At 43.3% G+C, this 27,709-nt stretch overlaps 1 protein-coding gene across 15 annotated transcripts in view; it reads right to left on the bottom strand.

The window, feature by feature from the left end:
* Nucleotides 1-27,249, bottom strand: part of LOC111070199 (dystrophin) — a 160,369-nt gene extending 133,120 nt beyond the window's left edge. For 4 of the 15 annotated variants that reach the window (XM_022360593.2, XM_022360582.2, XM_022360573.2 and 1 more), the window contains exons 1-11: nucleotides 27,096-27,248; nucleotides 9,829-9,983; nucleotides 6,318-9,758; nucleotides 5,940-6,254; nucleotides 5,569-5,874; nucleotides 4,988-5,490; nucleotides 4,832-4,919; nucleotides 2,368-3,372; nucleotides 2,042-2,274; nucleotides 1,820-1,981; nucleotides 1,596-1,755 (exon numbers count right to left, since the gene is read on the bottom strand). In XM_022360593.2, coding sequence (XP_022216285.2) covers nucleotides 1,596-1,755; nucleotides 1,820-1,981; nucleotides 2,042-2,274; nucleotides 2,368-3,372; nucleotides 4,832-4,919; nucleotides 4,988-5,490; nucleotides 5,569-5,874; nucleotides 5,940-6,254; nucleotides 6,318-9,758; nucleotides 9,829-9,983; nucleotides 27,096-27,213 — 6,486 coding nt within the window. In that variant the 5' untranslated portion in view covers nucleotides 27,214-27,248. Of the gene's footprint in view, nucleotides 1-1,595; nucleotides 1,756-1,819; nucleotides 1,982-2,041; nucleotides 2,275-2,367; nucleotides 3,373-4,831; nucleotides 4,920-4,987; nucleotides 5,491-5,568; nucleotides 5,875-5,939; nucleotides 6,255-6,317; nucleotides 9,759-9,828; nucleotides 9,984-10,086; nucleotides 10,145-24,142; nucleotides 24,535-26,150; nucleotides 26,317-27,095 lie in introns of those variants that run through there. The other 11 variants (XM_022360577.2, XM_022360579.2, XM_022360580.2 and 8 more) reach the window with 7 other exon arrangements.
* Nucleotides 27,250-27,709: the final 460 nt, after the last annotated feature.

Genomic DNA, 27,709 nt, shown 5'->3' with positions numbered 1-27,709 from the left:
GTGGGGTGGGAGGGGCAAGCGGAAGCTGCAATACACATACGGAACCAAAATGGCCAACGGCGATGGGAATTCAATTTCAATTGCAATCATGCAAGGACTCGCTCGCTCGCTCTCTCTCTCTCTCTCTGGGGGCTAAGGGAAACTGAAATGCGTCTCTGGTTCTGGTATGATGATGGAGGGACGACTGACTGTTCCTGTACTGCTTCTGGGGCGGTGCTACCTCTCCTCTAACAGCATTTGTCAACCAACAAAATAGCATTTGATTCCGTTCCTCACAAAAATTGGTTACACTGCGCGTTGCGTTTTTCTTTTCGCGCCCAAAAACTGAATTTTCCGCAAAATTTACAATCAATCAACGAATCAACACGCACACAAATATATATAAAGAGAAGAACCGCTTGCGCCACGAGATGCCGCGCTACTGAAGAGTGCCGCAAACCCCAAAACAAAAAACATAAAAATCCAAATAGAAATAAAACTTAAAACTGAAAAAGAGAAACATGCTCGTATGTATGGCGGGGAGATTCCTCTTTAAAATAAGTTTTCCGCACTCTCTTTCTCTCGCGTGCTCTCTCACAAGCACTCTCGAAAAACGGAAAATTCGCTTTTTCTATTTTAGATTTTTTTTATATTCTTTTCGCTTGTCGCCATCCCCCACACACACACACTCGCACATTGGGGCCATAAAATCAAACAAAACAACAAATGATTGCAATGATTAATGGATTGTGATGTCGTCTAGGGGTGGGAACTTGTTGAAACTTTTTTAGGGATGCGTGTGGGGATCGATCAGTGGTTCGGGGAAACGTTTTTTAATGATTTTATTCTCTAAACTTTAAATGGAATAAAGTTTTTAAATATTTGATTGAATGGAGCTTTTTAAAAAGAAAAAATGAAAGTAGCTTGATATTTGATTCCGTAATTGTTGGAATAGTTTATAAAATTTCTGCGTTTCCCCCCAACAATTTCTATGTTAAGTTCCCATTCCAAATTTCTCTTTGATTTCTATCATAAATGACATTTCCCATTCATAAATTTTCATACATCCAATTTATCAAAAATCAAGCAAAGAAAAATGTAGGAATATTTATCTGATAAAACATGACATGTGCAACCCTTCAAGCACTCATCATCCATCATCCATCAGCTGAATCTGCAGAGATCTCTTCATCCGTCAGCCAGATCCGTCTCTTAGTTCTCTTTTATTTCTCACTTTTGCACTCTTAAGTTCTGACCTACAAAAGAAATCCCCTAACAAATGCACACAAATGCTGTCGTCGTCGTCGTCGTCGTGTAACTGTGTCAGAAATATTTATTTTTGGGCCTTCTAATGGACCCATTTAGCCACGCTAGAAATATTGTGGGGGCCTCCTCTATAGGAGGAGTGCATCTTCCTTCTGTAGATCGGAATGCCTCGAGAGGGCAATTAACTTTCTATCAGCGATCAGCAACCGCTGCGTGTGACGCGGATGAGTAATGCCAGGCGATTAAATACATCTTATTTGATTCGCACAACCAGATGTTACCCCCGAATGCAAATATCTGGCATTTGGCATCTGGCATCCAGCCAGAGCATGGGATATGCGAGAACTTACATTGATATCATCCATGCGCTTCTCAAGATCACCGCTGGACTTCAAGTCCACAGGTTTCTCAATCAAGACATTTATGCGACGCAGTCCCTTGGTGACAAGCTCTTCGATGTTCACGCTTTCCAGCGGCGGAGCAGCCGCACCACTGCCCATGGTCTTTGATCTGTGTAGAAAACATTCCCATAAGTGAGTGAGTGGCACATATAGATTTTTCTTTGATTTCAAACCTCGCCTGCTGCACTTCTCGGAATTGTTCGCGGAGTATGATTTGTGTGCGCATAACCAAACGCGAGATGCTGCCCTGTCTGCCATGGGTCTCTAGCACCAAGGAATCCCCTTGGGATATCAATGTGGCCGCATCGGGTGCTATCAGCAGTCGTAGATCCTCTCTACAGAAAGATTAATTCATTAGCAAAAATCAGTTTAAATGGGAAATATTCCCCCCTTACGCTTCACTCTCGTGACAGTGCTCGATCTTGGCTTTCGTTAGCTTCAATTTGTAGATCATCTGCTTGGCCTGCTTATCGAACTCTCGCACACGATCATCCAAACTCTGGGGCTCCTGCCCGCCCAGTGGACTCTTGAGGGTCACATTCGAATCATCTGCGGGCGAGGGCATGGAATGCAGAACCTTGCTCAAAAAGGAGTCTGGTTTCTTGGCCGAAGGCGTCTCGATGCGACTCTACAGAGGAAGAACAATCATATTTATAGTGTAAATAATTGTAAACTTAATTTTAAGGATATTTTCCCTTGAGATTTGGTTCCCCGAAATTACCGTATCACTATCGGAGTCAATGGTTGGTGTCATTTCCAGCGAGAAACGCGGTATCTCCTCATCGTCGGAGAATACCAAAGGTTCTATATCGAAACCGGACTCTTTGTCGGGGCTATAGAAACTATCGCGACCTGGGGATTCGGGCTCCGTGTCGGGCGTGCCTGGTTGAAGGTGACGCCACCGCTTGGGCTTCGACACCTGAGGGGCTCTTGGTGTGTCAGGGGTCTTGGGCACATCTTCATCCTCCTCCGAGTCCCTGAGGATATCCCGCTCGTTGGCAATTCGCTTGCGTTTCTCATCGAAGGAGATGCGATGCTTCTCCACGCGCAGGAACGGCGTGCTCGTGTTGCCATCGCCAGGACGCAACAGCGTCTCCTCATCATCCAGCCCTTTGGGCAGGGGACTCTCGCAGAGCGAGTGCTTGCTCTTGGTCAGCGATGACGAATCCGAGTCCTCGGAGAGATCCACAATCTGCACGGTCTCCACATACTCGGGCACGAACGGCTCCACACTCTCCAGAATGTTGACGGTGGACACGATCTCCCCCTGATGCGGTTCCATGGTGCCGTGGTGGATGTTCTGCACCGACATCTTATCGTTCTGGATGTTCTTCACCTTGATCTCCACCATTTGGGCGGGAATGGCGGGCGCCTTTCGCTTTGTTTTGTTGGGTTTTGGCGGTGCTGGCGATTTGGAGACTTTCGCTGGGTTCAGCGATATTTGGGAGAACAAAGTGCTGGATTCTGCCAAACGGAAGGTTTGCGGCGGCAGGACATCAGGCAGCACCTGGTCGCCACTGGCTTCGGATGGGGTCTCCACGGATTTTGTGGGAGACTCTGCTGGAGACTTAGTAGATGGTGATTCGCCGGCCTGCGGTGTCCGTGCACGTCTCTGTCGCACTGTATCGCTCACCACAACGATTTCCGTATCGTCATTGTTTGGAGACTTTTGTGTAGGGTTGGCATTCAACGTTGTGGCTTCATTGAAACGAGTTTTCAACACGTCCTGCGCAATAAATGCAGAATTTTGTACAAACAAAAACTCTCCAATTTCTACAAACTCTCCAAAAATATATAAATGGTTTTCCACAAGCCCATGAAGCCTCAAACGCGATCAATGACATGTTAAATAGATATTTTGTACATTTAATAAAGTCTCCAAAGAAGCATTTAGCATTTGGTTTGGTTTGGTGGTGAGGCGCAGGTAGTGGTGAGTCGGTGGATTGGAGGGATTACGGATTACATTTTGGACGCAGCCGCAACCATTTTGAACGCCACAACAAACGACAGTAAAGAGGTTTCTAGTATTTATATACAAAAAAAAACTCTACACAATACAATAAAATTTGAAGCGTGAAAATGACACCAAGTTTAGACCCCGGTAGAGCTCTAGTGATACGGTGATTTCTTGTTTTAAACATGGTTTTGGTTTTTTTTATTTGGTGGTTTATTATTATTATTTTGGTTTTTGGGATGATGATTAACCAACACTGGTAGTTGTTGGTTCTTTGATTAGCTTTTGGGTGGAGAGTGGAGAGATTATTGAATGGTTTTATGAAACTTTGCAAATTAACAAAACATTTATGGGTTGAAATTATATTAAGATTAAAAGAAGAGTAAAAGCCATTGATGAAAGGAGTATGATAGGGATGGGCAAATATATGGTATATGGCATGGTAAATATTTTATACGATATGTAATGAAGGTTAAGGAGCGATGGACAGGCGAATTTAATGTACACTGAAGCGGTATTATGTAGTTACAGTCTGAGTTTATTTTCAATCTTATTCTTATTTCCGCCCCATTATTTAAGACACGTTTACAACACTGTTCAGCAGCTTTAAACACTGCAACCAGTTTTAAATTCTATTAGGGTAAAATTCCACTTTACTTCTCTTTAATTTCCAATTTATTTTGTCTCAAAATCCATCAATTCCATTTAATTGAATGTAAAATTTCTGCATGTCCGCCTCAATTTTCGTTCTTAAGCAAATTTTTATCAATATTTAAAGCTGACTGTCATCTTAAATAGAGAGCTGTGCGAATGCATCAAATGAGGCGAAATCCAAGGAGTAAAAGTAGAGGGCACGAAACGAGAGAGAAATTCAATTCCTTTTGCCAGAGGTGTTCGAGTAGAAAAAACCACACAAAACAGACAAGTGAAGAGAAGGGTTGTCTGGATGGATGGATGGATGATTGAATGAATGAATGGGTGGTTGGGTGCTTGGGTGGCTGGTCGAATGGATAAGAATGAAAGGACTGTAGCGAAATGTGAAGTAAGCAAATGTGAGGACAAACAAAAAGCTGTACTTCCGAAATGGAAACCTGATAATAGACACACAGATAAATGCGACAGAGAGTGGGAACCCGTAATCATATAGTATTATGTACAGAGAGAAAGAGAGAGTGTGAGAGGAGGGAAAGAAAAAGCTTTGCGTAATTAAGAGGATTTTCCTCGTGCTTACCACAACAATTGCAATGACTTGTTGTTGCAACTTTTCTATTTCCGGATTCGATGGCACATTTATCTCCTTCAAATCATGCTCCATTGCTCTGAAATAAAACCAAATTCAATTTACATTAATCATTCACTTGCGGGAGAACTTCAATTCTAGACAAACTTCAAAGTCTCCAGCGAAATGTTATCCAAGTTCTGCAGCGTGGCCTTCATTTCGGTGAGTCTCTTGATGATATCCGCACTCGTGAGCTTGTGGTAGGTTGCCTTCAAGCCATCAATCCTCTGCCGTGTGTCCACCATGCAGCTTTGATCACAGGATTTACTGTACTCATTGTAGTGCTCCTCGCATTTCCTTAGCACCTCCTCAAAGTCCAACAGAATAGAGTTACGATCGTGTATTTCCTGTGGGGATTCAAAGCGTCGTATTAGCGTGTCCGCCGAATCAAAGCACTCCTCTAGGTTGCGCGCCAGCGACAGGAGACCCTCCAGGAACACCTTCGACTGGGTCACATTCTCGCCCAGGGCATTGTACAGATGCTTCAGAGCATCTATTTTCTGACTCAATAGCTTTGGGGACTTTGTGTAGCGATCCTCGCATACCCTGCGTCCTGTCTTGATGGTACTCTCGATCTCTGCCTTGATTTCCGAGAGTGTGCGATAGATTTGCTATAAGAAACAAAGAGATTTGCATTATAAAAAGCGGACCAAGGTAGGGCATGGTAGGGCAGGACTGTTTCCACTCACCAAACACTTTTGATACTGCGCTTGCACCGTATTGGGTCCCGCGGATGCCACATCGAGCACCAAAGTAGATCTCTCCACATTCCTTAGATCGCCATAGGCGCGATTCAATCGCGATTCATAGGCAGGCTGTGGGGCCGTACATTTGCTCAGCTTCGCCTGGCACGCCTTGAATCTAAGCTCCATGAGATTCAGCTGCTCCTGCAGACGATTGGCGGCACCCATTTTGCCATTTCTCGTATGTTCGGCTATGAGTTCTGTGATCTCCTTAAAGTTTTGCTCATTTGTGATAAATTCCCGCGCCAGGCGCTGCAACGAAAGAATCTTTTAGTATCGTGTTAGAGGTGTTAATCCCACGCCCAAAAAAAACCCACCTGAAAATCATCTGGCAGATCCTCAATGGTCACATCATTCTCCAAATGCTCGCTAAGTATCTCATCCACGCGCGTTAGCCATGCCTCGAATTGCACAATGCACTTTTCCGACTGCTCGGCCTCGCTGACCTTCTCCTCGAGCAGTTCTGTGCGCTTTTTGGCCTGTTGCTGCAACTGATTCCATCTGTCAACCATGTCCTGGATATCCTTACGCATTGTTTCGGCCATGAATTCGTTGTCAATTAGCTCGGTGCCAATTTCCTGAATCTTCTCCAGCCATTCATCAGAGTGGGAGCGCAATACATTCTCCAGATCCTAAAAGAGAATAAAAGGGAATACCAAAATTTAATTTAATTTATTTTGGGGCTCTACACTCACATCTAATTCCTCCATGATCTCTTCTGCATCTGCTGCATTCTCTGGCGTATTTCGTATCTTGTTCTCCAGCCGATCCAAGTAGCCCGTTTCGCTGACCATAAACTTCTTGAATTCGCCCAGCTGTGTGGATATGTGCTCCAGCAGGGCCGTCTTGGCGTACACCCGCTCGGTGACCTCCGTCCAGCGGGCATTCAGGCGCGTGATTTGCTTTGCCAGTGAGCCATACTTTGATTCCTTTTCCTTGTCCTGCCGCTCATCCATTTGTAGCAGCAGCTCGCCCCCCAGTTCGTTGAGTTCGCGGAAGGCTGTGGTCTCCCGTTCGCAGGTCTCCTTGAGGGTCTGGAAGCGGCATTTGCTTTGGAAGAGCTCATTGGAGTTGGATATATCCGCTACACCCGATTTGGGTGTATTCTTCTCCAGTTCGCTGAGCCACAGATCGGTTTTCCTGAGTCGCTGCTGGATGACATCCATCTGTGTGTGGATTTCCAGCTGCTGTTGCCGCTGCTCGTGATGCACTTGCTCCACCCTCTCGTACAGGGCGTTCAGGGTTCGTATTTGGGACTGCAGCGACTCTTTCTGCTGGGGTTCGGCTTCCTTGATCAGAATCTCACTGAAATTTCGTGCACTGATGACATCAATTTCCAGTTTTCGCAGATCCTGACTCGTCGTTCCACTGCCGGCCGACTTTCCATCGGCTGCCGTCTGGAGCACGGCTATGATGGCATTATATTCAGCCGTAAAATGATTCAAGTTCTCGATGGCTGTCGTCTGCTTGATCACTCGCTCGTTGAGCGTCTCTGGCAGCCGCTGCCATGTGGCCTGCAGATCTTCACTCAGCAGGGGCCGCGGGAGGCGTTCGAATTTGGCCTTTAGCGTTTCCAATTCATCCACCAAGTGGTTCAGCGATTGCTGTTGACTCTGCATGATATCTAGCGAGGAAACGCGCACCTTTTGGCTCCCCACTTTCTCCATGAATCCCTTAATCTCCGCCAGTTCCCTAGAGAGATGCTCGCCGCCTCTTTGTTGGATGAGGGCCTGCAAAGCCTGTTTCATGTCATGCCAACTGTCGTAGAACAAACCAAAATCCTGCTTCCATTCCACCAGCGAAACATCCAACTCTTCGGTGGCCTTTTTGGCTTCAGAAATCTCCAGCGACAGCGATTCCATGTGGCTGAGACGTTGCTCGAGCTCCTTGCCACTGGCTGTGCCCGCATGCTGCTTGTACCAGTCGCGGGAGTCGGCCAACACCAGCTTGAAGCCCGTCAAACTGTTGTAGTAGCGCTCCTTGGCCAACAGCGTGTGGCTCTCGCTCTGTTGTGTGGCCAAACGCTGGGTGAGCAGGCCATAGCGTTGCTCCAGCTGCTTGATGTGCGTGTCCTCCAAAATGAGGTTCCGCGTGGGATCCTCCAGCTCACAGACTTCGTACAGTTTCTTTAGCTCTGGCAGGGTGCCACTTCTCAGCTGATTTTCCGCTTGAAGTTCCTTCAAAACGTCGCACTGCTGTCGCAGACTCTGCCGCTGCAGCTGCTGCAGCTTCGATTCGGCCTCTTGGACATGGGAAAAGTGCTCCATTATTTGCACCTCCAGAGCATGAAAGTTATCCCCGTTCCTCAGTTTCCGCTTCTTGGTGGCAGAGTCATGGGAGAGCTCCGAATCCTCGTCCGATTCCTCACCAAAGCGGATAATCATCTGATAGTCCACCCAACCCTCGGGCCGCACCACTCGACTGTCATCGTAGCTGGCACGATCTCGACCAAAATTGAAGCCCTTCGTTTCGATGCGCACCGTTTGCACCTCCAGAATCTGTTTGAGGGCATCCAGACGATCCTCGTAGCTCTCCAGTTGCACCAGGACCCGCTCGCCACGATCGTCGCCATCCTGCAGCGTGGCGGCCACCATTTGGCGCAGATCGATGAGGTAGCGCTGCAGTTCCAGCAGATCCTTGGCACAATAGTTGAGCTCGTTGATCCGCTGCGTAATGCCGCCGACATCTGTGACATCCTGGCACTCCATCTGCTTGAGATCCTGCTCGCGAGCGTCCAGCCAGCGCGAGATGCATTTGTATTGCTGCAGTTTCTCGGTGCGCAGGTCACTCCACTTGACCACATGCGACCAGCGCTCGCCCAGGGCACTCAGCCGATCCTCCAGATCGATAAAGTTGCCCGACGTATCGTTGACTATCACCACCATGCTGCTGAGGCTATCCACCAGCTCCTGCTGCTCGGAGAGATCTGATTTGAGGGCGCGTGCCTCCAGCAGCTGCTTCTCCGCCTCCGACAGCGTGGGTCCAATGTCCGTCATATGCGAGATGCGATCTTCCACGCTGGTGAGGAACTGCCGCAACTGCTCCAACTTTTGCTTCTGAAACTCGGCCAATCTCATGAGGATCTTGGCCTGAACATCGAGTGCCCGCAGTCGCAGCGTCTCCCAGCGTTCATTCAGTAGCACCATCTGCTGACGCACCTCATTCTGATCCTCGAGACTGAGGCCTGCTCCGCCCGCCTTTTGTGATTCATTTATCAGGTTGCTGCCCTCTTCCAGGGCCTCCCCCACATACTCCTGATGTTCGGTGAGCTTCAGCATAAAGCTCTCGTTTTCATGGAATTGAAATTTGGCCGTCTGAAAGTCCTGCGGATCGGGTATCTCCTGTGACAGCAGCTGCTCATCCTCCAGCAGGAGTGTCAGCACAGCCTCCAGTGCCGTCTGATATCCGCTTATCTCCACACTGGCATTGGTGGCTGTGCTCAGGGGTCGCATGGATGATTTCAGCTCCAAAGTGGATCCCTTTTCCAGGCTGCCACCACTCTCAGAGGTGTAGATCTCCATGGTGTCGAGGGGCACCTCATCCAGATCCGTAATACTCGTACAGGGCACCCTATCCTGCTCCTCCTGCTGCTCCTGCTGTTCGCGCTGTGCCGCCCGCATGGACTCCATGGCATGGTACAGGCACATCACATACATCTGTATCGATTTATTGTCCGGCTTGTGCGTGTGCACATCCTCGGCATCCAGCAGCTTCTCGATCTTGAAGTGTCGATGCGCCAAATCGAACGCCAAATGCAGCCGCTGCAGTGCATGCTGCTGCAGCGCCGCCTCCAGATGCAACTCCGCCAGATGTGCCGCCAAGATCATCAGAAAGGCTCGGCCATCCGCCCACGAACTGGAGAAATCCGTCAGCTGCAGCCCCTGGGGCTCTGTGTACTGTCGGGCCCATGCCAAAAGGGATTTCTCCACGCCATTGCTCGAATGACTTTTGACTAGATGTTGGCCATTGAATTCCAGGGCAATCAGCCAAATGAGTCCGAGCGTTAGCTTCGGATTCCCACCGACAATATCATCACTGGAGATATTCACCAGCTTCACGCCATGCTGCTGTATCACATGAATCACTTTATTCAGATTATTGATGTGATGGACACGCATGCGTCCCTTTTCGGGTTTCTAATTGGGAAGAAAAAAAGGAACATTGCAATTGCAATTGTATTCTCTCTTCTTTAATGAGTTCTCTCACCATCTGTGTCTGTGTCAAATTGCTTAGCAAGGCCAACAATCGATGGCCATCCCGCAGATCCAGGAACAAATCCTTCACTGGTGTGCACTGGGTGTCGCTTAGATGTGAATTTATCCATTTCGTAAACGTTTTCTTCTGTATATGCTGTCGTTCATCTGCAAAAAGGGAAGAGAACGAGAGAGAAGTTGATAATTTTTTTGCACAAGACTTTCCTTCTTTTCGTTCGTTCGTTTTGTGTCTTTGTTCGTTTGCCCAAACCTCGTGCCAAATCGGCAGACTTTAATGGTAAATTGTAGGCCATAGCCGTAGCCAAAGCGATAGCCCAACCCCAAAAAGACAGACTTAAGTCTGTTAAGAACGCAATACACGAACGCGAACACCTCTCCCGCAAAACGAGTCTGCCAATCGAGTCCGAGAGTCCGAGAGTCTTGTCTCTGGGGCTATGCGGCTATGCGGCTATGGGTGTCTTGTGGGTAGGGCTCTACTTTGCTAATGAACTGCACTGCAAAACGTGCCAAATCATTCGCTCAAAATCAATTAGCAGAGACGTCGCTTGCAGTTTGAAGGCGCAACCGATCAGCAGAGTGGAGCTGAAATGAGCTTTTGGCATACAGTGGAGCTTCTCAAAGTGGAAGCCAAAATAAAGAAGAAATATATGGCAGATCACCATAATTTATCGAAAGCTATCGAATTTTTGCAATCGATAAACACTATTTAATCGAAAGCTTTTATCTGTTTTCAAAATCTTTGCTTTCCCTTCCATATATCATACATATATCAACCTATAGCCAATCTTCACTGCTGTGCTTCGATATTTCCCATCTTCTTGTCGGCAGCATCTCGAGCGCGTCATTTGTCAGTTTTGTGTGAAACCGCAGCTCATTCTGGCCGAAAGCAATTTGCATTGCTGCTCCATGCACTCGATGCCTCATCCAATTGCCTCATGGCGTGGCATCTCCTCCGAATGGGTGTGTGGGGGCAGGGGAAGGTGCAGCAGCATGTGAGGGACTCTGATTGATGGCCGTCTTAGGGGCAAAGACAATTAAATAAAGTGGCCGCCTGTGCGTGTAATTATTGATCGATTTTTTCGGGTCTCGGGGTAAGTAATTAGACTCTGAAATTAGACACGCGTTTGGTTACGTTTTTATTCTATTTTGTCGTATGTGGACATACCAGTTGACATCTCACATCGTGAGTGGAAAAACCAAAGGTCGGATGCATGACTCACACACTTTGAGTAAGTTTTATACAGAGACAGACTACTGCACTAATTAACTAGTTTTAATTAGTTTAAGGTGCTGTGAAGCAGTGCAGATTAACTACAACGTTGTTTGTGACACGATGTGCAGTCAGGTGTGACTATAAATGTGAGATAATCATGCGAGTATCCATGGAGTTAGCTGACTTCTACCGACAGTACTCCTTCGCGAATTATTACGATAATTGATCGATTTCAATAAACCCTCTTAAAAGCCATTCATCCATTAAATAGAGAAGACATCTACGTTGCTTTAGGTGCCATCATTCATTCATTCAATGAAGATGAAGATAGATAGATCCCTAATTTACATTCAGGTCTCAGTTTCTATTTGCAGTTCCACATTCAAATATCTAATTACACATTCAAAGGAAAGGCTTTCCATCTATGTATCCCACGAATGGGAATGTATACGCCTACTGGGCGCATAATAAATCATCTTTTAGTTGGTTCTGCGATGCCCTGAGCCTGTGGCAAAGACGCTGTGGCAAGTGGTGGCAAGACGCTCTCAAGACGACATGCCACTCGCTCGCTCGCTCACTCACTACGGAATTTAATTGCCATATAAATGAAGGACGTTCCACAAGGAGTCTTAGTCTTAGCCTTAGTCCCCTCTGCCTGAACGTGGAACTAATTGCCGCCGCAGAACTTTGTGCCCCACACACACACACAATATTGATCGATGTGGCAAGTCACGATGCTGCCTGCCTGGCTGCCTGGCTGCCTGTGGCCCGTGTCCCTGCCTTGTTGCCTGTTGCATGTGACCCACAAATGTGGCGGACTGTAAAACAGGGTACCGAAGGGAAAACGGACCCCTCTAGGAGCAACATCTCCTGACATCCCCTGACATTGCTGGGCACGTACAAATGTCACCCGCCAGTCAATTGGAAAGAGAATTCTCTCTGGTAGCTTAAGCGAATTTTCGTAGACAGCCTCTCGCTCTCTGGTAATTAAATGAAATTTCATTAATTGAGCTTTAGACTCTTTCCATTCATTAACTTAATACTCTCTTTCAGGCCTCTCTCTCTCTCTCTCTCTCTCTCTCTCTCTCTCTCTCTCTCTCTATCACTGTCTTTGTCTCGTTTCTCTAACAAATTGATGAGAATTTATACAATGGACAAGGCCTATGAAGGAGTGCCAGGAGCGCAGTGCCATTAGGGGGATTTGGGGCTCAATTTATATCTTCGGAAGCCCCTTCCCTGGAAGCCTGGACCCTAAGCCCCTGTTGTCCGTCTCTAAGCAATTAAATAAGCAACATGCAGCATCATCAGCTTTGGTATTGCTGCTGCTGCTGCATCATCATCATTTTCCCAAACGAAACACCAAACAGCAGCATAATTTCCCAGTGTCAATTACTGCAATTTTCTTCTTTTCCAACCAATTCAAATTGCAGTTTCGGACTTCTTTTTCTGTTTGTTTGTTTGTGTTTCTGTTTACCAGGAAGTAAGATTCATACGAAGCACATATTCAGAAATCATCCACGAGTGTGTGCTGGTGCTGCCTTTTGGCCCCTTTCCCCCGCACCAAGTAGTTTTGGCAAATTGTTTTCGCCGGAAAAACTCTTCCAATAAGGGGAAGAGTCTCAGCTGCCACCACCTTTGTTTGTTGACTCTTTTTGGCAGCCATTCAATTGGCAAAACACAACTCCAAAATTTCGTATTGTTTTTAATGGGTATTCATTGTTGGAAAAGTTTCACCAAAAGTTTTGGGCTGGCAAAATATTATTAGTTTTCTTATTTTTTCTCGGGAAATAGTTTTACGATGGAAGATGGGAAGTTGCAGGCTTCTCTTGCTACCCTTTTGTGGGGCACATTTTTGAAGCATAATCCACAGAAAATATTCATGACAGAAATCACAAGGAGTCGACTTATAAAATAAAAAAGACAATTTAAATCTTTTAATTTTAAAAAATTTTAAAACAGTTTTTTTCTTGTCGATTTAATTGGATTATTCGTCATGGATTAATTTTATTATTCGTATAGTCGCATATTCGTCGTTTCTTTCGTGTATTATATAGGGATTATGTAGCGAGCTCTCAACCATTAATTGTGTGATCTAGTCTTCAGGTATGTGTCTGTTTTCATCAACAATTGTTTGTTTTTTCTTAGCTTTGTATAACATTTCTCTCAGTGTGCGTGGGCGTGTGGTATGGTGCTTAGTTCTCTGGTTCTGGAGGAGGATTTCCCGCAGCGTTGTTTCCTTGAATTTTGGATACTAGTTCGGCAAAGCGATCATTCGAACTGGATAACGCGTCTAGGTAACCCTGCAAATAGTTAGAATCCAGCAATATGGAATTGTCCTCCTCTGACTCCTCCAGATCCTCCACCTCTTCCTTCTGCACCACCGCTTTCGTCTCCTCCCACTCCTCCTCCGGCTCATTAAAGTCCAACGGATACACCATAGGGCTCGTCTCCTGATTCTCTGCCTCCGGCACGGCAACTACTGCACTCTCTTCTCCCTGGACTGCATCTTTTGCATTCTCATCCTCCTGCACTGCAGCTCCTGAATCCTCTGGCTCTACGACATTGGGCATTTCATCAGACTTCGTCTCCTCCCATTCCTCCTCCAGCTCATTTAAATCCAACGGATATACCATAGGGCTCGGCCCCTGATTCTCTACCTCCTGCACTGCATCTTCTGCACTCTCTTCCTCCTGCACTGCATCTTCTGCACTCTGTTCCCCCTGGACTACAGCTCCTGCATCCTCTGGCTCTACGCCGTTGGGCATTTCGTCAGTTTCCTCCTTATGCTCTGCCCATTGCGGTATGAATTCAATACCCATTTTTGGTGGAGATAAACTAAGTTTGAATTTCGACAAGTTTTAGATACTTTTAGGGAGAGTTCTATAGACACACTAAAATCTAGGCAGACCAATAGATTCTAATATCTGGCCCTACTTTTTCTGTATTCTGTTGAGATATTTGTATTTGATATTTTCAAGGCGCTTTTCTTTGATCTAAATTTGATTCAAGTGTCAAAATTAAAGAGATAAAATATGGTAATTTCATTGACTGTGAAGTCTTTCTTACCAGAGAAAGAGTTCCATTCCACGGTGTTACCCGTTCGAGTCATTAAAATTGAAGGCAGAATTGTGCCTGTCCGATCGTGTCCGCAAACTCTGACTCCCGCTACCTACTCTTCATTTAATGTGTGAGCTTTGCTTCTCCCACACACACACGCATACGCACAGGCTTTGCACTCTCTCAGCTATTCCATGAATCTTTTGAAAACAACAAAAAAAGCTCAACGCTGGCCTCTCGCTCACTGGCCATGTTCTCTCTTGCGCTCCGTAAGTACGAGACCCTTGGGTGAAGTAACCAACGGGACCTTTACTTTTGCTGCGTAGATTTTTGTTTTGTTTTTTTTCTGTACTTCATTTATTTATTGCTGAATATTTTCTGGATACCCTTTGTTTTTAATCTACGACACATGGGAACCATTCTTTTGCACAGGGTATCTAAGCTTCGGTAGAACTTCATTTCTACCCTTTTTCTCTCCCTTTGGATTTGAATACATTTCTCAAACGACGCAATGCGACGGCTGTGTCGGAAAGTGAGAGAGGAAGAGAGCGAGAGAGCGAGAGAGCTATAAAATATCAATTGATTGCTTTATAATTGAAGGCAATAAAAAGTCTGTAACAACAAAGCAAATGGGAATGGGAATTGGCAAGGGGGCAAGGGACAGAAAGCGGCAAGGGGCAATGGGGAAGGGGGAAGGAGTTATGGCCAGACGGAGTGACTCTGTAATGACATCAGTTTCCCATTCATTCCGTCAATAGAGTAGTTTGCTCTCCCAAACCAATTGAAATTTAAAATCAAACAAAATATTCGTGAATTGTATTGTTGGTTAGTGTTGGTGCCACGCCGCTGCTGCTTGCTTTTTCAATTTGCAATAAATTTGCGTCGGAAACTTAACTAAATTCAAAAAGTAATCAACAGAACAGAACAGCAGCAAACTGATAGATAGATGGGAAAAAAAAAACCAAAGTATGAATTGCAAATTCCAAGGTTATTTTACTTTATTTATTTTGAGCTTTTCGATTCATAAATATTACAAATAATTGAAGTTTTTATTTGTAGGGCATACCAGGGTCAAAGTGTGCCCAGAGGGAGAAAAATCAAACAGAAAGTAGGCCTAAATATTACTGTTGTTGGTATACATACATGAATATATCGGATATCTCTACAGATATCAGTCTTGTTCTGGAACTCTTACGAAATATATCGAAAAAGGCAAAAATCTGTAGTTCGAAAATATTAACAAATTTTGTACTTCTAAATGGCTATCGTTGTGGAGGAAAACAAGGGGGAGCAGAATGTAGCCGGAGCGGTGGAAGAGACGTACCATGACCAGGTGGAGGGTATTGAGGCCGCCTTCGAGAGCCTGAAGCTCGAAATGAAGAAGCTTTCGAAGATGGCTGAGGATTTTAAGTCAAAAACTTGCAAAACTAAAAACGAAATTGAGCCAGAACCAGATCCACAGACATAAACAGAAAATCCATACAATACAATACATACATACTCATTGATACATAATCCATATCTACATATATAATACACGAAACAAACGACGAATATTTATTCCTACACGACGAATATTTATGCCTACACGACGAATAATCCAATTAAAACTGTGCATGTAGCATGTAGAAAATGTCTTTGAAATGCCTTTAAATTTGATTACAAAAATGTTAAAATATCTTTGTATCTTTCTTCTCTTCAAAATCATCAAACCACACTTTTCAAAGGGTATGTATTTTGATTTGCCTTTCGTTTTGTCAGTCAACTTTTTGTGATTCCTGTCATGATATTAAGTTGTATGAATATTTTCGGAAAGGGGGGCTTATATATTTTTGTTGTTGGCATTTCCATTGTTCCTTCCCCATGTCAGAGAAAGGGGTGGGGGAGGGAAGGGAAGGGACATGTACTGTTGTTCGATGAAGTGTGAAAAAGTTGGCGAATCATTGTTTTGTTGATTTATTGACAGGCAAGCGGACGGCCCTGTTGAAAGCCGGTTATTGGTTTTGAGTTCTTTCAAATTAAGTTTTGCAAATTACGAATTCGGGTGAATATTTTTGGGCTTTAAAATATAACAGAAATGTTGTGGAATTTTAATGAAAATTTTATAGTATTTTGGAGGAAAGTTAATGTTAAAATTAATAATAATTTCGCGTAGATTAAAATTGTTTGGAGTTTGTTTTTGGGTTTTCTTTAACTATACGTTAATTGTAAATAAATGATTGAAACAACACCCAAACTAACCTCTCCCCACTTCTCTATATTTCCGATCTATCTCAATGTAATCTCATTTGTGTGTGTGTTCGTATTTTTGTATGGTTTATGGCTTTATGACTTTTGTGTTTAGTTTATGGTTTTTATAGTACGAAAGCGTGACCCGCATCGAATGAAATGAAAACAGAGAATTATGTGTAAACAAAAGTGGGAAATGAGAGAATGGCGGGGTGCAGTGTGTGGCACCAACTGTATACCCTTCTCGCACTCGTGTTTTCCCCTCCCCTCCACTCCCATCGTGTATGTTCCACTCTACATTTTGTTTATTATTGGAAGCCCCTACGGATCCCCTCCCCCAATGATTCCTCATATTATTGTGGGTCAACAGACGACGACGTCTCCGAGCCTCCCTACACCTCTCCGCCAACTATCGCATGGTAGCGCCATTGAGCAAATATTTATTTGTTTTCCCTGTGCCGCCTGTACGCCTGTACGCATTGTAGATGTTTTAATATGAAGTCGATCCAATAGGATGGTTTGTTTGTGTGTCAAGTGGTGGATGGTGGAAGCCTCAAAAGAGGTGAAGGAACTCTCATTACTCGTCCACACAAAATTGATAAGAGCACACACGCAATAGTAAAACGCACCTCTTATCAGTAGTAGTCGCTGCCTGTCCCCCCATCCCCAATTCACAATGAGATTTAAATAACCAAATGGAAGGGGGGCAAAATGTACAGAGATAGTGGGCGCAGAGTTGGGGAGCGTAGAGAGAGGCGTAAGTGCATTCCATTCCATTCAATTCAATTTCTTCCCTGGAAAAGGAGAAATGGGATCCCTCTCGGTATCTGTAATGGATCTCTTTTCTTGCAGTCTGCAATTTCCCATTCAATTATTATTTCATCCATCGATCTACCCGGAGTACCGCCCCTCCATTGACGTGGGGCGGAGGCGCCACCCGCTGCTGACAGGCGAATAATAAATTCAATTCATAATTCAAGCTGGGAATTTATCCATGCATCAATGTTGCAACTTGCAAGCCCGTCCGCTGCTACTTATCATTCGATCATCAATGCAATGTTGCGTGCCACAGGAGAATCAAGAAGCAGTGGAGGAGGAGTAGCACAAAAAGAGAAAGGGCAAAGCAGAGAGTGAGGGAGAGGGATGGAGGGAGGAATATGGCCACATGTCAGAAATTGTAAACGATCGATCGGTTGCAGCATTTCGATGATTTTTAATGCCTCAATGGTGAGGCTGAGATGAGAGAGAAAAGCAAGAGAAAGAGGCAGATGCAGATAAAAAGCAGGAGAAAGAGTGTAGTCTGATAAAAGCAGGAGGAAAAGCCCAACGAAAGAGAGTGTCTTTTTGTTCGTTTATGGTCAAGTGATTCGCACAACATTTCACTCATCTTTCGCTCAACGTTTCGTTTCCATCCATCGAAGTATTTTCCATTTCCATTGTACATTTTTGTTTTCCTTTTTGTCTTTTTTTGGCTTTTCAATTTTCTTTCGCCTTTTATGCGATAAATAAACTTTCTAATTATCGTAGTTATTGTATTGTCTCACTCATCCCCGCTTTTGTCGAAGGAGAGAAGAAGACTTGAAAACTTGAAACAATATTGATATACAGCCCACGAACAACATGTTTATTTTGTCAGTTAAACAACAACAGCTCCGTTCAACAGATACTCGAAGTATCTTAAGGTTACAGCTGTATCTACAGTGAAGTAATATTCGCAATTGGCAGGGACTTTTCTCTCTCTCTCTCTCTCAGCCCGAGGGTCTACGAGGTCTACGAGGTTATTGGTTATACTCAAAGGGAAAGCACAATGATGCACCCTACCCAACAGCTGCGTGAAAAGTGTGACACAAGGGCAAACAAACAATAATAAATCCTTCAGCCTTTTATCCTACAAAAACAAAAAAAAACAGAAAAAGAAACGGCCATAGTGGAATTCAATTTAATACAAAGACAAAAAAGGGGCCAGAGGATGAGCTCCTGCCACAAAAAGCAAACAAAAATGCAATTAATTGACACAGAAATTATGGAAGTAATGGCAGTAATTTAATGCAAAAGATAAACAGCGAAAACCACGGAGATGATGTACGAGAAAATGTATCTCATATGCATCCCCACTGTATCTGCCGTTTGTATCTCTTATTCGTTGTGTATCTCCACATATATCTCTCAATTTTGCAACTATCTTGCCCAAAGAAATCTCTTTTTACCGAATGTGTATCCCTGTGTGCCCCAAAGTATCTCCCATATATCTGCCCTCGCTCACTATTTTTCTCATAATTATCAGTGTCGAATTGCTTTTACATAAATTAATGAACACATGACATGAATGCTGCCAATTCTCACGCCTCTCTCGGGAGGGAAAACCATCCTTAGCCGATGCTTAAAGCTCCTTCAATTATGGTGTGCACATGGAGGAGGTGGAGGCCAAGGGCTGCACAAGGGCGAGGGCACACACTACCCATAATCCTAATAAAAATAATACGAAACGAAGCTGTTTTCAAGTGGGGAGGCAGAACGACGGACCCACAAACAGCAGCAGGAGATGGAGTAAGATATGGACACTCCACCAGCAGAAGATAGAGGCGGGTAGTTAGAGAAGGAGCCGCCGCAGACACAGACATTGCCCCTCATCGCTTGAGGCTGGATCAAGTGCTTGCAGCAGCAGCAGCAATTGAGGCAGGCAACATTCAGGCAGCTAAGTGGAGCTTTAACAAGTCCTCAGAGAGCGAACGAAAGAGAGCGGGAGAAATGTCTGTTGCCTGAATGCCAAGAGAAAACCATTTTAAATTACAGTAAATGTTCCCGCCAGGCGAATAAAAAAACCGATTGACTTTTTGCGGGCTATAAGGAAATTTGTAAAGAAAACTAGACAGAAATTTCCATTGAGAAACTAATAAAATGGTGAAAAGGTAAACGCTTTAAGGAGGAAATGCTTCAAGGGGGTTTTTTCTGAATTATTATCCTAAAATGTAAGACATGGTGTTTTTTTCTCAATTATTTTTGATCAAGGCAAAGACTCTGGTGACTATTCCTTTTTTTTTCTATATGGTTCTTTCTTGAGAGGGTTTACTGTATTTGTTAATAAGAGCATACATTCCAGGGGGTCGGCAATGATATTTAATGAAGCGTTTAAGAACTTTTAAGAACAGCGTCAACGAAACAGGCAAACAATTTAAAAGGCAAAGCTTAATGGGATTTAAAGTAGAAGGGGGGATTTCCACGCATTCCACCGAAATCCAAGCATGAAATCACAAATTCAAGCAAAAGGTAAGGCTCGAGACGACAATTCATTCTTCACTAATTCTTCTGCTTTTCTGCACTTCACTTTTACATTATAGAAGAGTGCACCTAACAAACAACAAATTCTTCAACAATTTTCAGCCTCTGGAAAACTAAATTTCCGACGTCATTTAAGAGTGAAACCCGCACGTTAAGAACCAGTTTAAGCCATAATCATCATTGGGTGTATCGAGGGAATTTGTCAACCAGCAAACGGCAACGCGTGAATGAGGATGATGACGTTTGTCGCTGGAGTCGTCGCAAAAGTCGTTGTGGCTGTCGTCATTCCTGTTTGCTTGACTTGCAATTAATGCATGAATGAATGAATTTCGCGATAAGTAAATTCAATTATCCGTAACATTAATGAATGCGTAAAATTTAAACAGGAACCGATGGCAACGGCAGCGGCAGTCGGCAGACAGCAGCCACCGAAAAACCGGTGGAGGCTAAGTGATTTTGTAATCAATTTTTGTGTCGAGTACGTACCCCGCCAAAAGACAGACCCCAAGAGACGGAGAGAGACAGATAGACCCCAAGAGACGGAGACGGAGAGAGAAACACTCTGAAAAGTGGGGAGTCAGCAAAAGTGGGCCGAAAGATATGTTTCAAATTAAAAGTGACACGAAAGATCGACAGTCACATACCCTAATTGCACGTTAATTCTGTTATAATTATCCGATTTAATTTTAAAAAACTAAGCTTAAAAATATCACTATTTATCATCCTACAAAGTTTAAACCTCGGAGGCCCAAGTTTCCCACTGACAAACACAGCATTATCGACTGCTGAGTGGATTATATTCTTCCTTCCACCTGTTACATGTCTTACCACTTCCCCAATATACCCTTGTTAACACCACAAGTACCTCTTAGAAAAAATGTTTAATAAGGCATAAAGTGGGTAAGGTTGAGTAGTGTGGATTCGTGTGGGCCGCCGTTTGGCTAAAGATATGACTAAATAATTTTATAAATATTTATAGATAAAAGCCAGCCGGCAAGGGGTTTGGTATCTTTATGGATAAAATGTTGTGCAAGTGGCCAACAAATGGATCTACAGGTGGGGGTAAAATCTGTGGGAAAAACTGTGATTGAATTACCGAAGAGTTTTGCTCAAAGTTTAGGGTTTTAAATTAATGAAAATCTGCCTGATTTGTTGCTGTTGTTTCTATCATATTTCAGACTTTTTTGAGCCACTTAACAAATCTATTTCATTTCATAATTCATGGGAACTCAGACCCTGATCAGTTCCCTACTCTTAGGTGTAATTTCTCGTGTTACTGCCTCTAAAATGCCACCCAGAAGCAGACACTCCATTCCCTTGCAGATAATTAATCATTTCCAATGTGATTTCTGGCCATAATTAACACCCATAAACGTTTCTACCTTCAATTCATCCGGCTATAACCGACGGAAGCGGCCAGAACGGCGGCCAAACTGTAGAGAGAAGATATGAAAATGAATAAAAACTTCCGCTGTTGGGAAGTGCAGTGTACACTAGACAGCAGACAGCAGTTTGTTGTGTGGGGGCGAATGTGGGATACGAGTGTGGAGGTGTTTACCCCTTCTCTAGCGAGTACGATGGGGGGGAAGTTGCCCCTCTTTATAGCCAAGTTTAAAGCCTATGGCTAAGAAAAAACCCCTCAGAGTCGTCGCTCGGAAAGTGTCGGACATGCTGGTGTTGTTTTTCTTTTAACGTCTGTGTCTGCCTGTCTGCCTGCGGTATTTCGTGTTCGGGAAACAGGTTTTCCCATGATTTTCCTCCATCCACTCCTCCACTCTGGCATTCCTCGATTTTGTTCACTTTTTTTGTGCGGCCATTGAAAATGCATTTTATTCTAATTTATGCGGGCCAAAAGGTTGTTCAAATGCATTTAATTTCGTTGTTTCTGGCCCGCAAATCGCGTCTAAATATGGGCTTGAATTGAGCCATAAACAGGCCATAGAAGAGGGCATAAAGAGCGTATAAAAGGGGTATAAAGAGTGTCCATAGATGGGGGAGTTGAATGTGTTTTGAAATGTATTACAAGATTAGCGCCAAACGATAGGAAATTAATATCCAAATTATGTCTATTCGGTGTGGGATATACTATTTATGAAGAATAAATAAAATAGTCAAATAAAAGTGTGAAAAACAACCAATAAAAATTAAATTCCAATTCGAAAGTTTCCTTAATTTATGGCTAAAGTAATTGAAAAAGTTTCCAATCGCAAAAAAGGCATAAAATATTTATTATTCCTTGATATGCCATTCCCTCAAAACTATTTCTAGAATACTCTCCTACTCCGAAAATAAAACCCAATTGAATAAAACATTTGGCACTCCATCAATTCCCTTAATATCCCATTTCCAACCTTCAATTCCCCTTTCAATTCCTATAGCAGAAAGAAGCTTTTAAAATCAAATAAAATATGTACAGCAAAAACTTTGAAAGAATTAACAAAAACACAGAAATGGCGAGTATTTTTCTATAGAAACTGCTGGTTCAAGCGGCGTTTTGTTCAATTGAAATGCGTGTCACATGCAATGAAATGTCGTCCAGAAGTCACGTTTCTCCTCCTTCTTTGAGAGCTATAGAAAAATCGAATAGGTAATCGAATGGTGCTCCAAAAATGCTTCAAAAATCACAGAGTGGCTGAACGGGAATGTTGTTTGCTGCTAAATTTCCCATATGGCCCGTAAACTGCAGAGACAATTAAAAAAGGTTGGCTTAAAATATGTAAGAGCCTCCCAGTTTCCATTGCAAGAGAGAAAATTCACTGAAGCGTGGGGGAGTTCGTTTGTTGGGGGGAGAATGGAATTTGCGTTGCGTTTTGGGAGCCATAAAACCAGAAACGAAAAGCAAAACCACTGAAGCAGAAGGGCGCTGAAAGAATTTTGTGGCATTTTTATTTTTTAAAAGGAAATGTTTAAAATATATAAACAATTGGCTTTTAATTATTTCAAAAATAAATGAAAGATTTAATTTTAATTTTTAATTTTTGATATTTTCTTTTTGCTCTCATTTTTAAAGTAATTTCCATGGGTATTAGCTTGTTTTGTCGTATTCCCCCATGCGGTGCAACATTGTATTCCAGTTCCTGCCACATGTTGTGCTCCAGTTTCCAGTCAGCGACTCGAAACATATGGCAAAAGCCCCAAACAGTTGCAACAAGCAATGCATCGCATTTTGTCGCATTCCAAAGCCTCAGCTGTCGGCTGTTTGGTTTTAGGCCACAGAAAAGCAAGGGACAGACAGAGAGACAGACAGAGACATAGATATGCCTAATGGCATCCGAAATTTGAAATTGGAATCGAAATCGGATACAAAATAAAACCCACACACATCACACCACACAAATCCACAGAGCACCGCACCACAGACGGATGGTATTCGTATTCTATCGCACAAATTGGTTGCGGGGGTTCCGTGGTTCCGCGTCTAAATCGAGTCTCAATTACACAAAACACACAAAAAAATAACAAATTAGAATGATTTTATGATACTTCATACTATGAGGATACCCATTAATGTGAGTTTTTGAGTTCGTTGCTCAAACCTTCATACTTTAATAGATGAAAATCAGAATATTAAGCATTCCTGTGTTATGGTATGGAAACTTTACAGAATACAATGGAAATATAAATAGTCGTAGAGTTAAGTTGCCATTGAATTGGCATCCAAAGAGCTTTCTTCATTTCGTTCCATCGGTTATACCCCTTGCTTTGCTACAGGGTATATTACGCTCATTTTCCCTCTCTTGAAAATTGGTTTCGATGCTCATTAGAAAAGCGCGGGTTACGCCACGCCCCATACCGCATACCCCTTACCCACACTCTGAACTCTTGCTTTGCATTTTTTGCCCCGCGATCATTAAATGCTTAACCAAATGAAACGCTAAAGCGATACACAGATACTCGGATAACTCATAAAAGTATCTGTATCTGTGGTTCTGGGCTCTGACTTCTGGCTTCTCGATTCTGAATAGGGTGTGTGCCGCTTTGGGGCGAGCACTGGGTGTGTGTGCCTCTGTGGAGAGGAGAATGTGTCTGCATCGTTTATCTGAGAGAGCAACATGTGCTCTGTCTTTAAAGAATGTATTTACTGCAGGGGTCGGCACACAGACTCACACGGGGGGGGGGGGGGGGGGGGGGGGGGGGGGGGGCGGGGGGGGGCGCAGGCCCGGAGCGACGCGGCGCGGCACGCGCGCGACCCGATTACTGAGACATGAAATGGTGTCATGAGGGGGAGGAGAAAATATTCTGGAAGTGTTGCTCTGTTCGGAAAAGGGGTTAATTTTAGGGGCACTTCAGACGGAAAGAGATCATCCATGATAAAAGAGCATTAATTAAAGATCACAATTGAAGTTCGTTTCGGGAATAAAGATCATCAGCAGAAGATCTCTGTGGTATGGAATACGTGTGTCACAAGCGGAATATTTCTCGCATTTTGTATAAGAAATTTAAATGGAAAATAAAACCACTTAAAGGAACCAATTATATTCATATATAATTAGTAAAAAATAAAGCTAGAATCCTATATAACTCTTACCAATTAAAATTCCGGGTTCCATATCTGCTTAATCCTTAAAAAGTCGCCTTAATCCTTAAAAATCGTTTCAGCTTTCGTTTCGTTTTACAGATTAAAAATCACACACAAAAATCACAAAATTAAATGCTTTTCAAGGTTCGGAATGGGTTCGTTGAATCACATGGAAACACACACATTCGCTACTTTTTATCGGAGGGATTCGGGGAATTCGAAGTGGGGCGGGGACTGTGTCGTAATGGGAGTGACTGTCGTATCGAAGGGCCACTGCTACTCCATTTCGTTGCTTCAACACCTTTTGCACCTTTTATTCTCGCGATTCTCCGTTGATTTGTTGACGTATTATTTTCACTTTAATTAAAATTCGCTTTAAATGAAGGTGCGCCAAAGAAATTCTACAAGTTAAATGTTAAATAAATATTGTAGAATGATAAAAAGTGACACCTGTAGCACTTGTAACATTTAAAGAGGCGGTTTTTTTTTACCCCATGGAGGGTATGTATTTCCACGTATAAATAACTTTGGTATTTATGCAGTTATTCCGACGAAACTTCACTAATTTCAATATAATTTCACCCTTCGTAGTCCTGTCAAATTTCTTCCAAATCGAATGTCGGTTTCATAGTAAAGATCGGTCTGGTGATGTCCGTCTCCCGTATTCACCACTTTATCGCCTTCTTCTGCCACTCTTGTTTGTTTGTTATTCTATTTCCTTTTTTGTTGTTATTCCCACGAAGAATACAACTTTTGCGCACGCGCAAACACAAAATAAACAAAATCAAAGCAAAAAGGGGAACCGATTGCAGAAGAAGTGATGAAGAGAGGAAGAGAAGCGCGAGGCGAAAACACAAGCAGAAAACAAAAACGAAAAAAAAAAAACAAACTACCGTTAAACGAGCCAGAAACAACAACATATTTTTCGTATTTCGTTTTTTAATGAGTTTTCTTGTTTGTTTTTGCATGTATTCTCTTTTTTTACACTTTATCAATTTCCTTTCAGATAGCTATCCCGTTCCCACTGCCTCCTCCACCTCATCCACCCCTGCCATTGCTTATCGAAGATTCACACAGGTGGCTCTCTCTCGCTCTCACTCTATCACTCTCTCAAATACAAAACAAACACCGGTTTAGAAGTCAAGCGTAGGGGGTCGAAGTTTTGGATACCCTTGCAGATCGATTTTATATAAGAGCCACAAATAATAGAAACTATAGGACCAGTTCTCATGGGAAAAAGAAAGACGATTAAGCCCGATGATCAAAAATATAATTATTAGGATCAGAATTTCCTATACTTTCTGCATTGATCACATTTTTGGCCAAAACCATCATGCCCTTGGCAGAGTGGGTACCAACAGTTTTGTTTCTGCTTTGACTTGCTTGCTCTCTCTCTCTGCCGCCTCTCTTTCTCTTTTCTGTTACTGTTTTTACTGTGTTGGTGTTCTTATTATTGCCATCTCTGTCGCTCCTGCTGTGTCTCTGCCACTATCTTTGTCACTCTCTCTGTTACTGGTTTTGGTGTCTCTGCCAGCTCTTGCACAAAGCATATCAAAATAAAGGTAAAGCAGTGGCAGTGTCGCTTTGGACGAGGGTCTAATCCTCTCACACACGCATTCAACTGTCTCAGACCGCCGTACCTTTCATTTAATATGCCTTGATCTTGCCGTTCTTATTGCTCTCTATCTCTGTATGTCGCGGCCAATTTGTGAGTCAAAGATTGGTATGTATGTGTTGGTGTGCATTGGTAAATGCGTGAGAAAAAGAGTTAATTAAAACTCGAATTAAAGCCGCACAGTCACATGAAATTATTATAATTCTTCAGCTAACAACATTATGCCCACTTTTTGTTTGCATTTCAATCAAAATTATTGTTAACATTTGCATTTCAACAACTTGTTGCTCTCACACACACACACACACACGCGTACGCCTTGAACTTCAGCTTCGCTGTTTTTTTTGTTGGCTGTAATTGGATTTTGTACTACTTTTTCGCCGCCTTTTTACACTGTTTTACCTTAACGCTTTTAATTATTATTAAACTTCATTTTCTTTCGTTAATAGCACACTTTTTTAATAGCCACTTATTGCCAATTTCTTGTTGTTTTTTGTTTGATCGTTGAGAAAAAGCATCCGCAAGTTCGTTGTTAAGTTCGTTTGAAAAACATGTTTGATCACGCTCGTGGCGCGTTTTTCAAACCGACTTTTAGCCGCTCTCAAAAGTAGCTGAGCTTGAAAATGTTGCGCGCAGCAGTCGCGTGTTGCTAACGAAAAATACGGGTATGGATCAGAGGCGAAACGGCCCGGAAAATTCGACGCATGCAAGACAAAACCAAACCCAAAACAAATCATACCATTAAGGTTTGCAAGGTATATCTTTGATCAAACACGGTGGGGTGAGGTTCTTAGGCGCCTTTGAATGTTGCTGGGCCATTTCTTGTTATCGTCATACCTTGTCATAGCCCATTGGAAGAAAAAGAGAGAGCGCGACTCATTTTTGCAGTGAGCGAGAGGAGTTTGTGAGAGAGCGAAAGAGAGTAAACGATGTTCTGATTGGAATTGTGGCCTTCGATTTAATTAAAGTGAGAATATATGGGTTTAATTAATAATTGTCAATAAATGATGGGTTTTAAAGGGTCAAGATATGGGCTTATGATGTAAATTTTCCGGTTTGCGCCTTCGCGCACTTGGCATACCCTGTAAATATGTTATTTATTCAGTTTTACTTAAATCTGTTGGTTGATTTTCCTATAAATATGACACCCCTTAGAAGATATACCTCCCCGCTACTGTTGTTGAAGATTCTACACCCCGATTCGCCAAAAATTTCACTCCGCAGTGGCATTTTATCAAAGTTTTCATATCTTGAACAGAATTCGTGTGTAGAAAATCCCATAACAAACACTAGATAAGGGGCTAGACGTCTCTGAGCGACTGTAATACCCTGTAGTCATAGACTTACCCATGGTTTTCACACGGAACTCCTCGTAGTCCATAAGTGGTGGTGTTATGGCACCCTGTACCGTGTTCTGGTAATCCTCTTCGCTGTAAACCGAATCATAATCGCTGGCATTATGCATTTTTTAATGGGATTTATGGATCACTTTTTCCTTGGGAAGTAGGGGACACTTTATTAATTCATTAAGTACTCTGAAATGTATATATATGTATATATATATCACTTTTGTATGATTTTGGTTATTTCTTGGAGGAGCTCCAACACTATATGTAGCATTCTTTTAGGCATAGGTAAATTTATGACAAAAACAGGTCATTCTTTCCCGAAAATTGCATTATCACAAGAGGGATGAGGGGATTACAATAGATCAGAAGCTCCTTAGGGTATCCCACAGCACTTATCCATTGGAATTGATAATATTTTTGGGCGCTTCTACCCGTTAACGAAACGTAGTAGTGTACAAAGGTGAATCCATGCACAAAATTTCACTATCTTTATGAGGTTTCTTCTAATGTGTTAAATCGAACCCGTTTAAGGGATTGCCCTGCCCGTACCCCAAAACCGTAACGCAGCCGACTCTACAGACCTTCCGCACCGACTTCCGACTAAAACACGAC

This window comes from Drosophila obscura, unplaced genomic scaffold, assembly GCF_018151105.1.
Source record: "Drosophila obscura isolate BZ-5 IFL unplaced genomic scaffold, ASM1815110v1 contig_4, whole genome shotgun sequence".
NCBI classification, from domain to species: Eukaryota; Metazoa; Arthropoda; class Insecta; order Diptera; family Drosophilidae; genus Drosophila; species Drosophila obscura.
The sequence above is the reverse complement of the archived record's forward strand: the minus strand, read 5'-3'. Positions and strand labels throughout refer to the sequence as shown.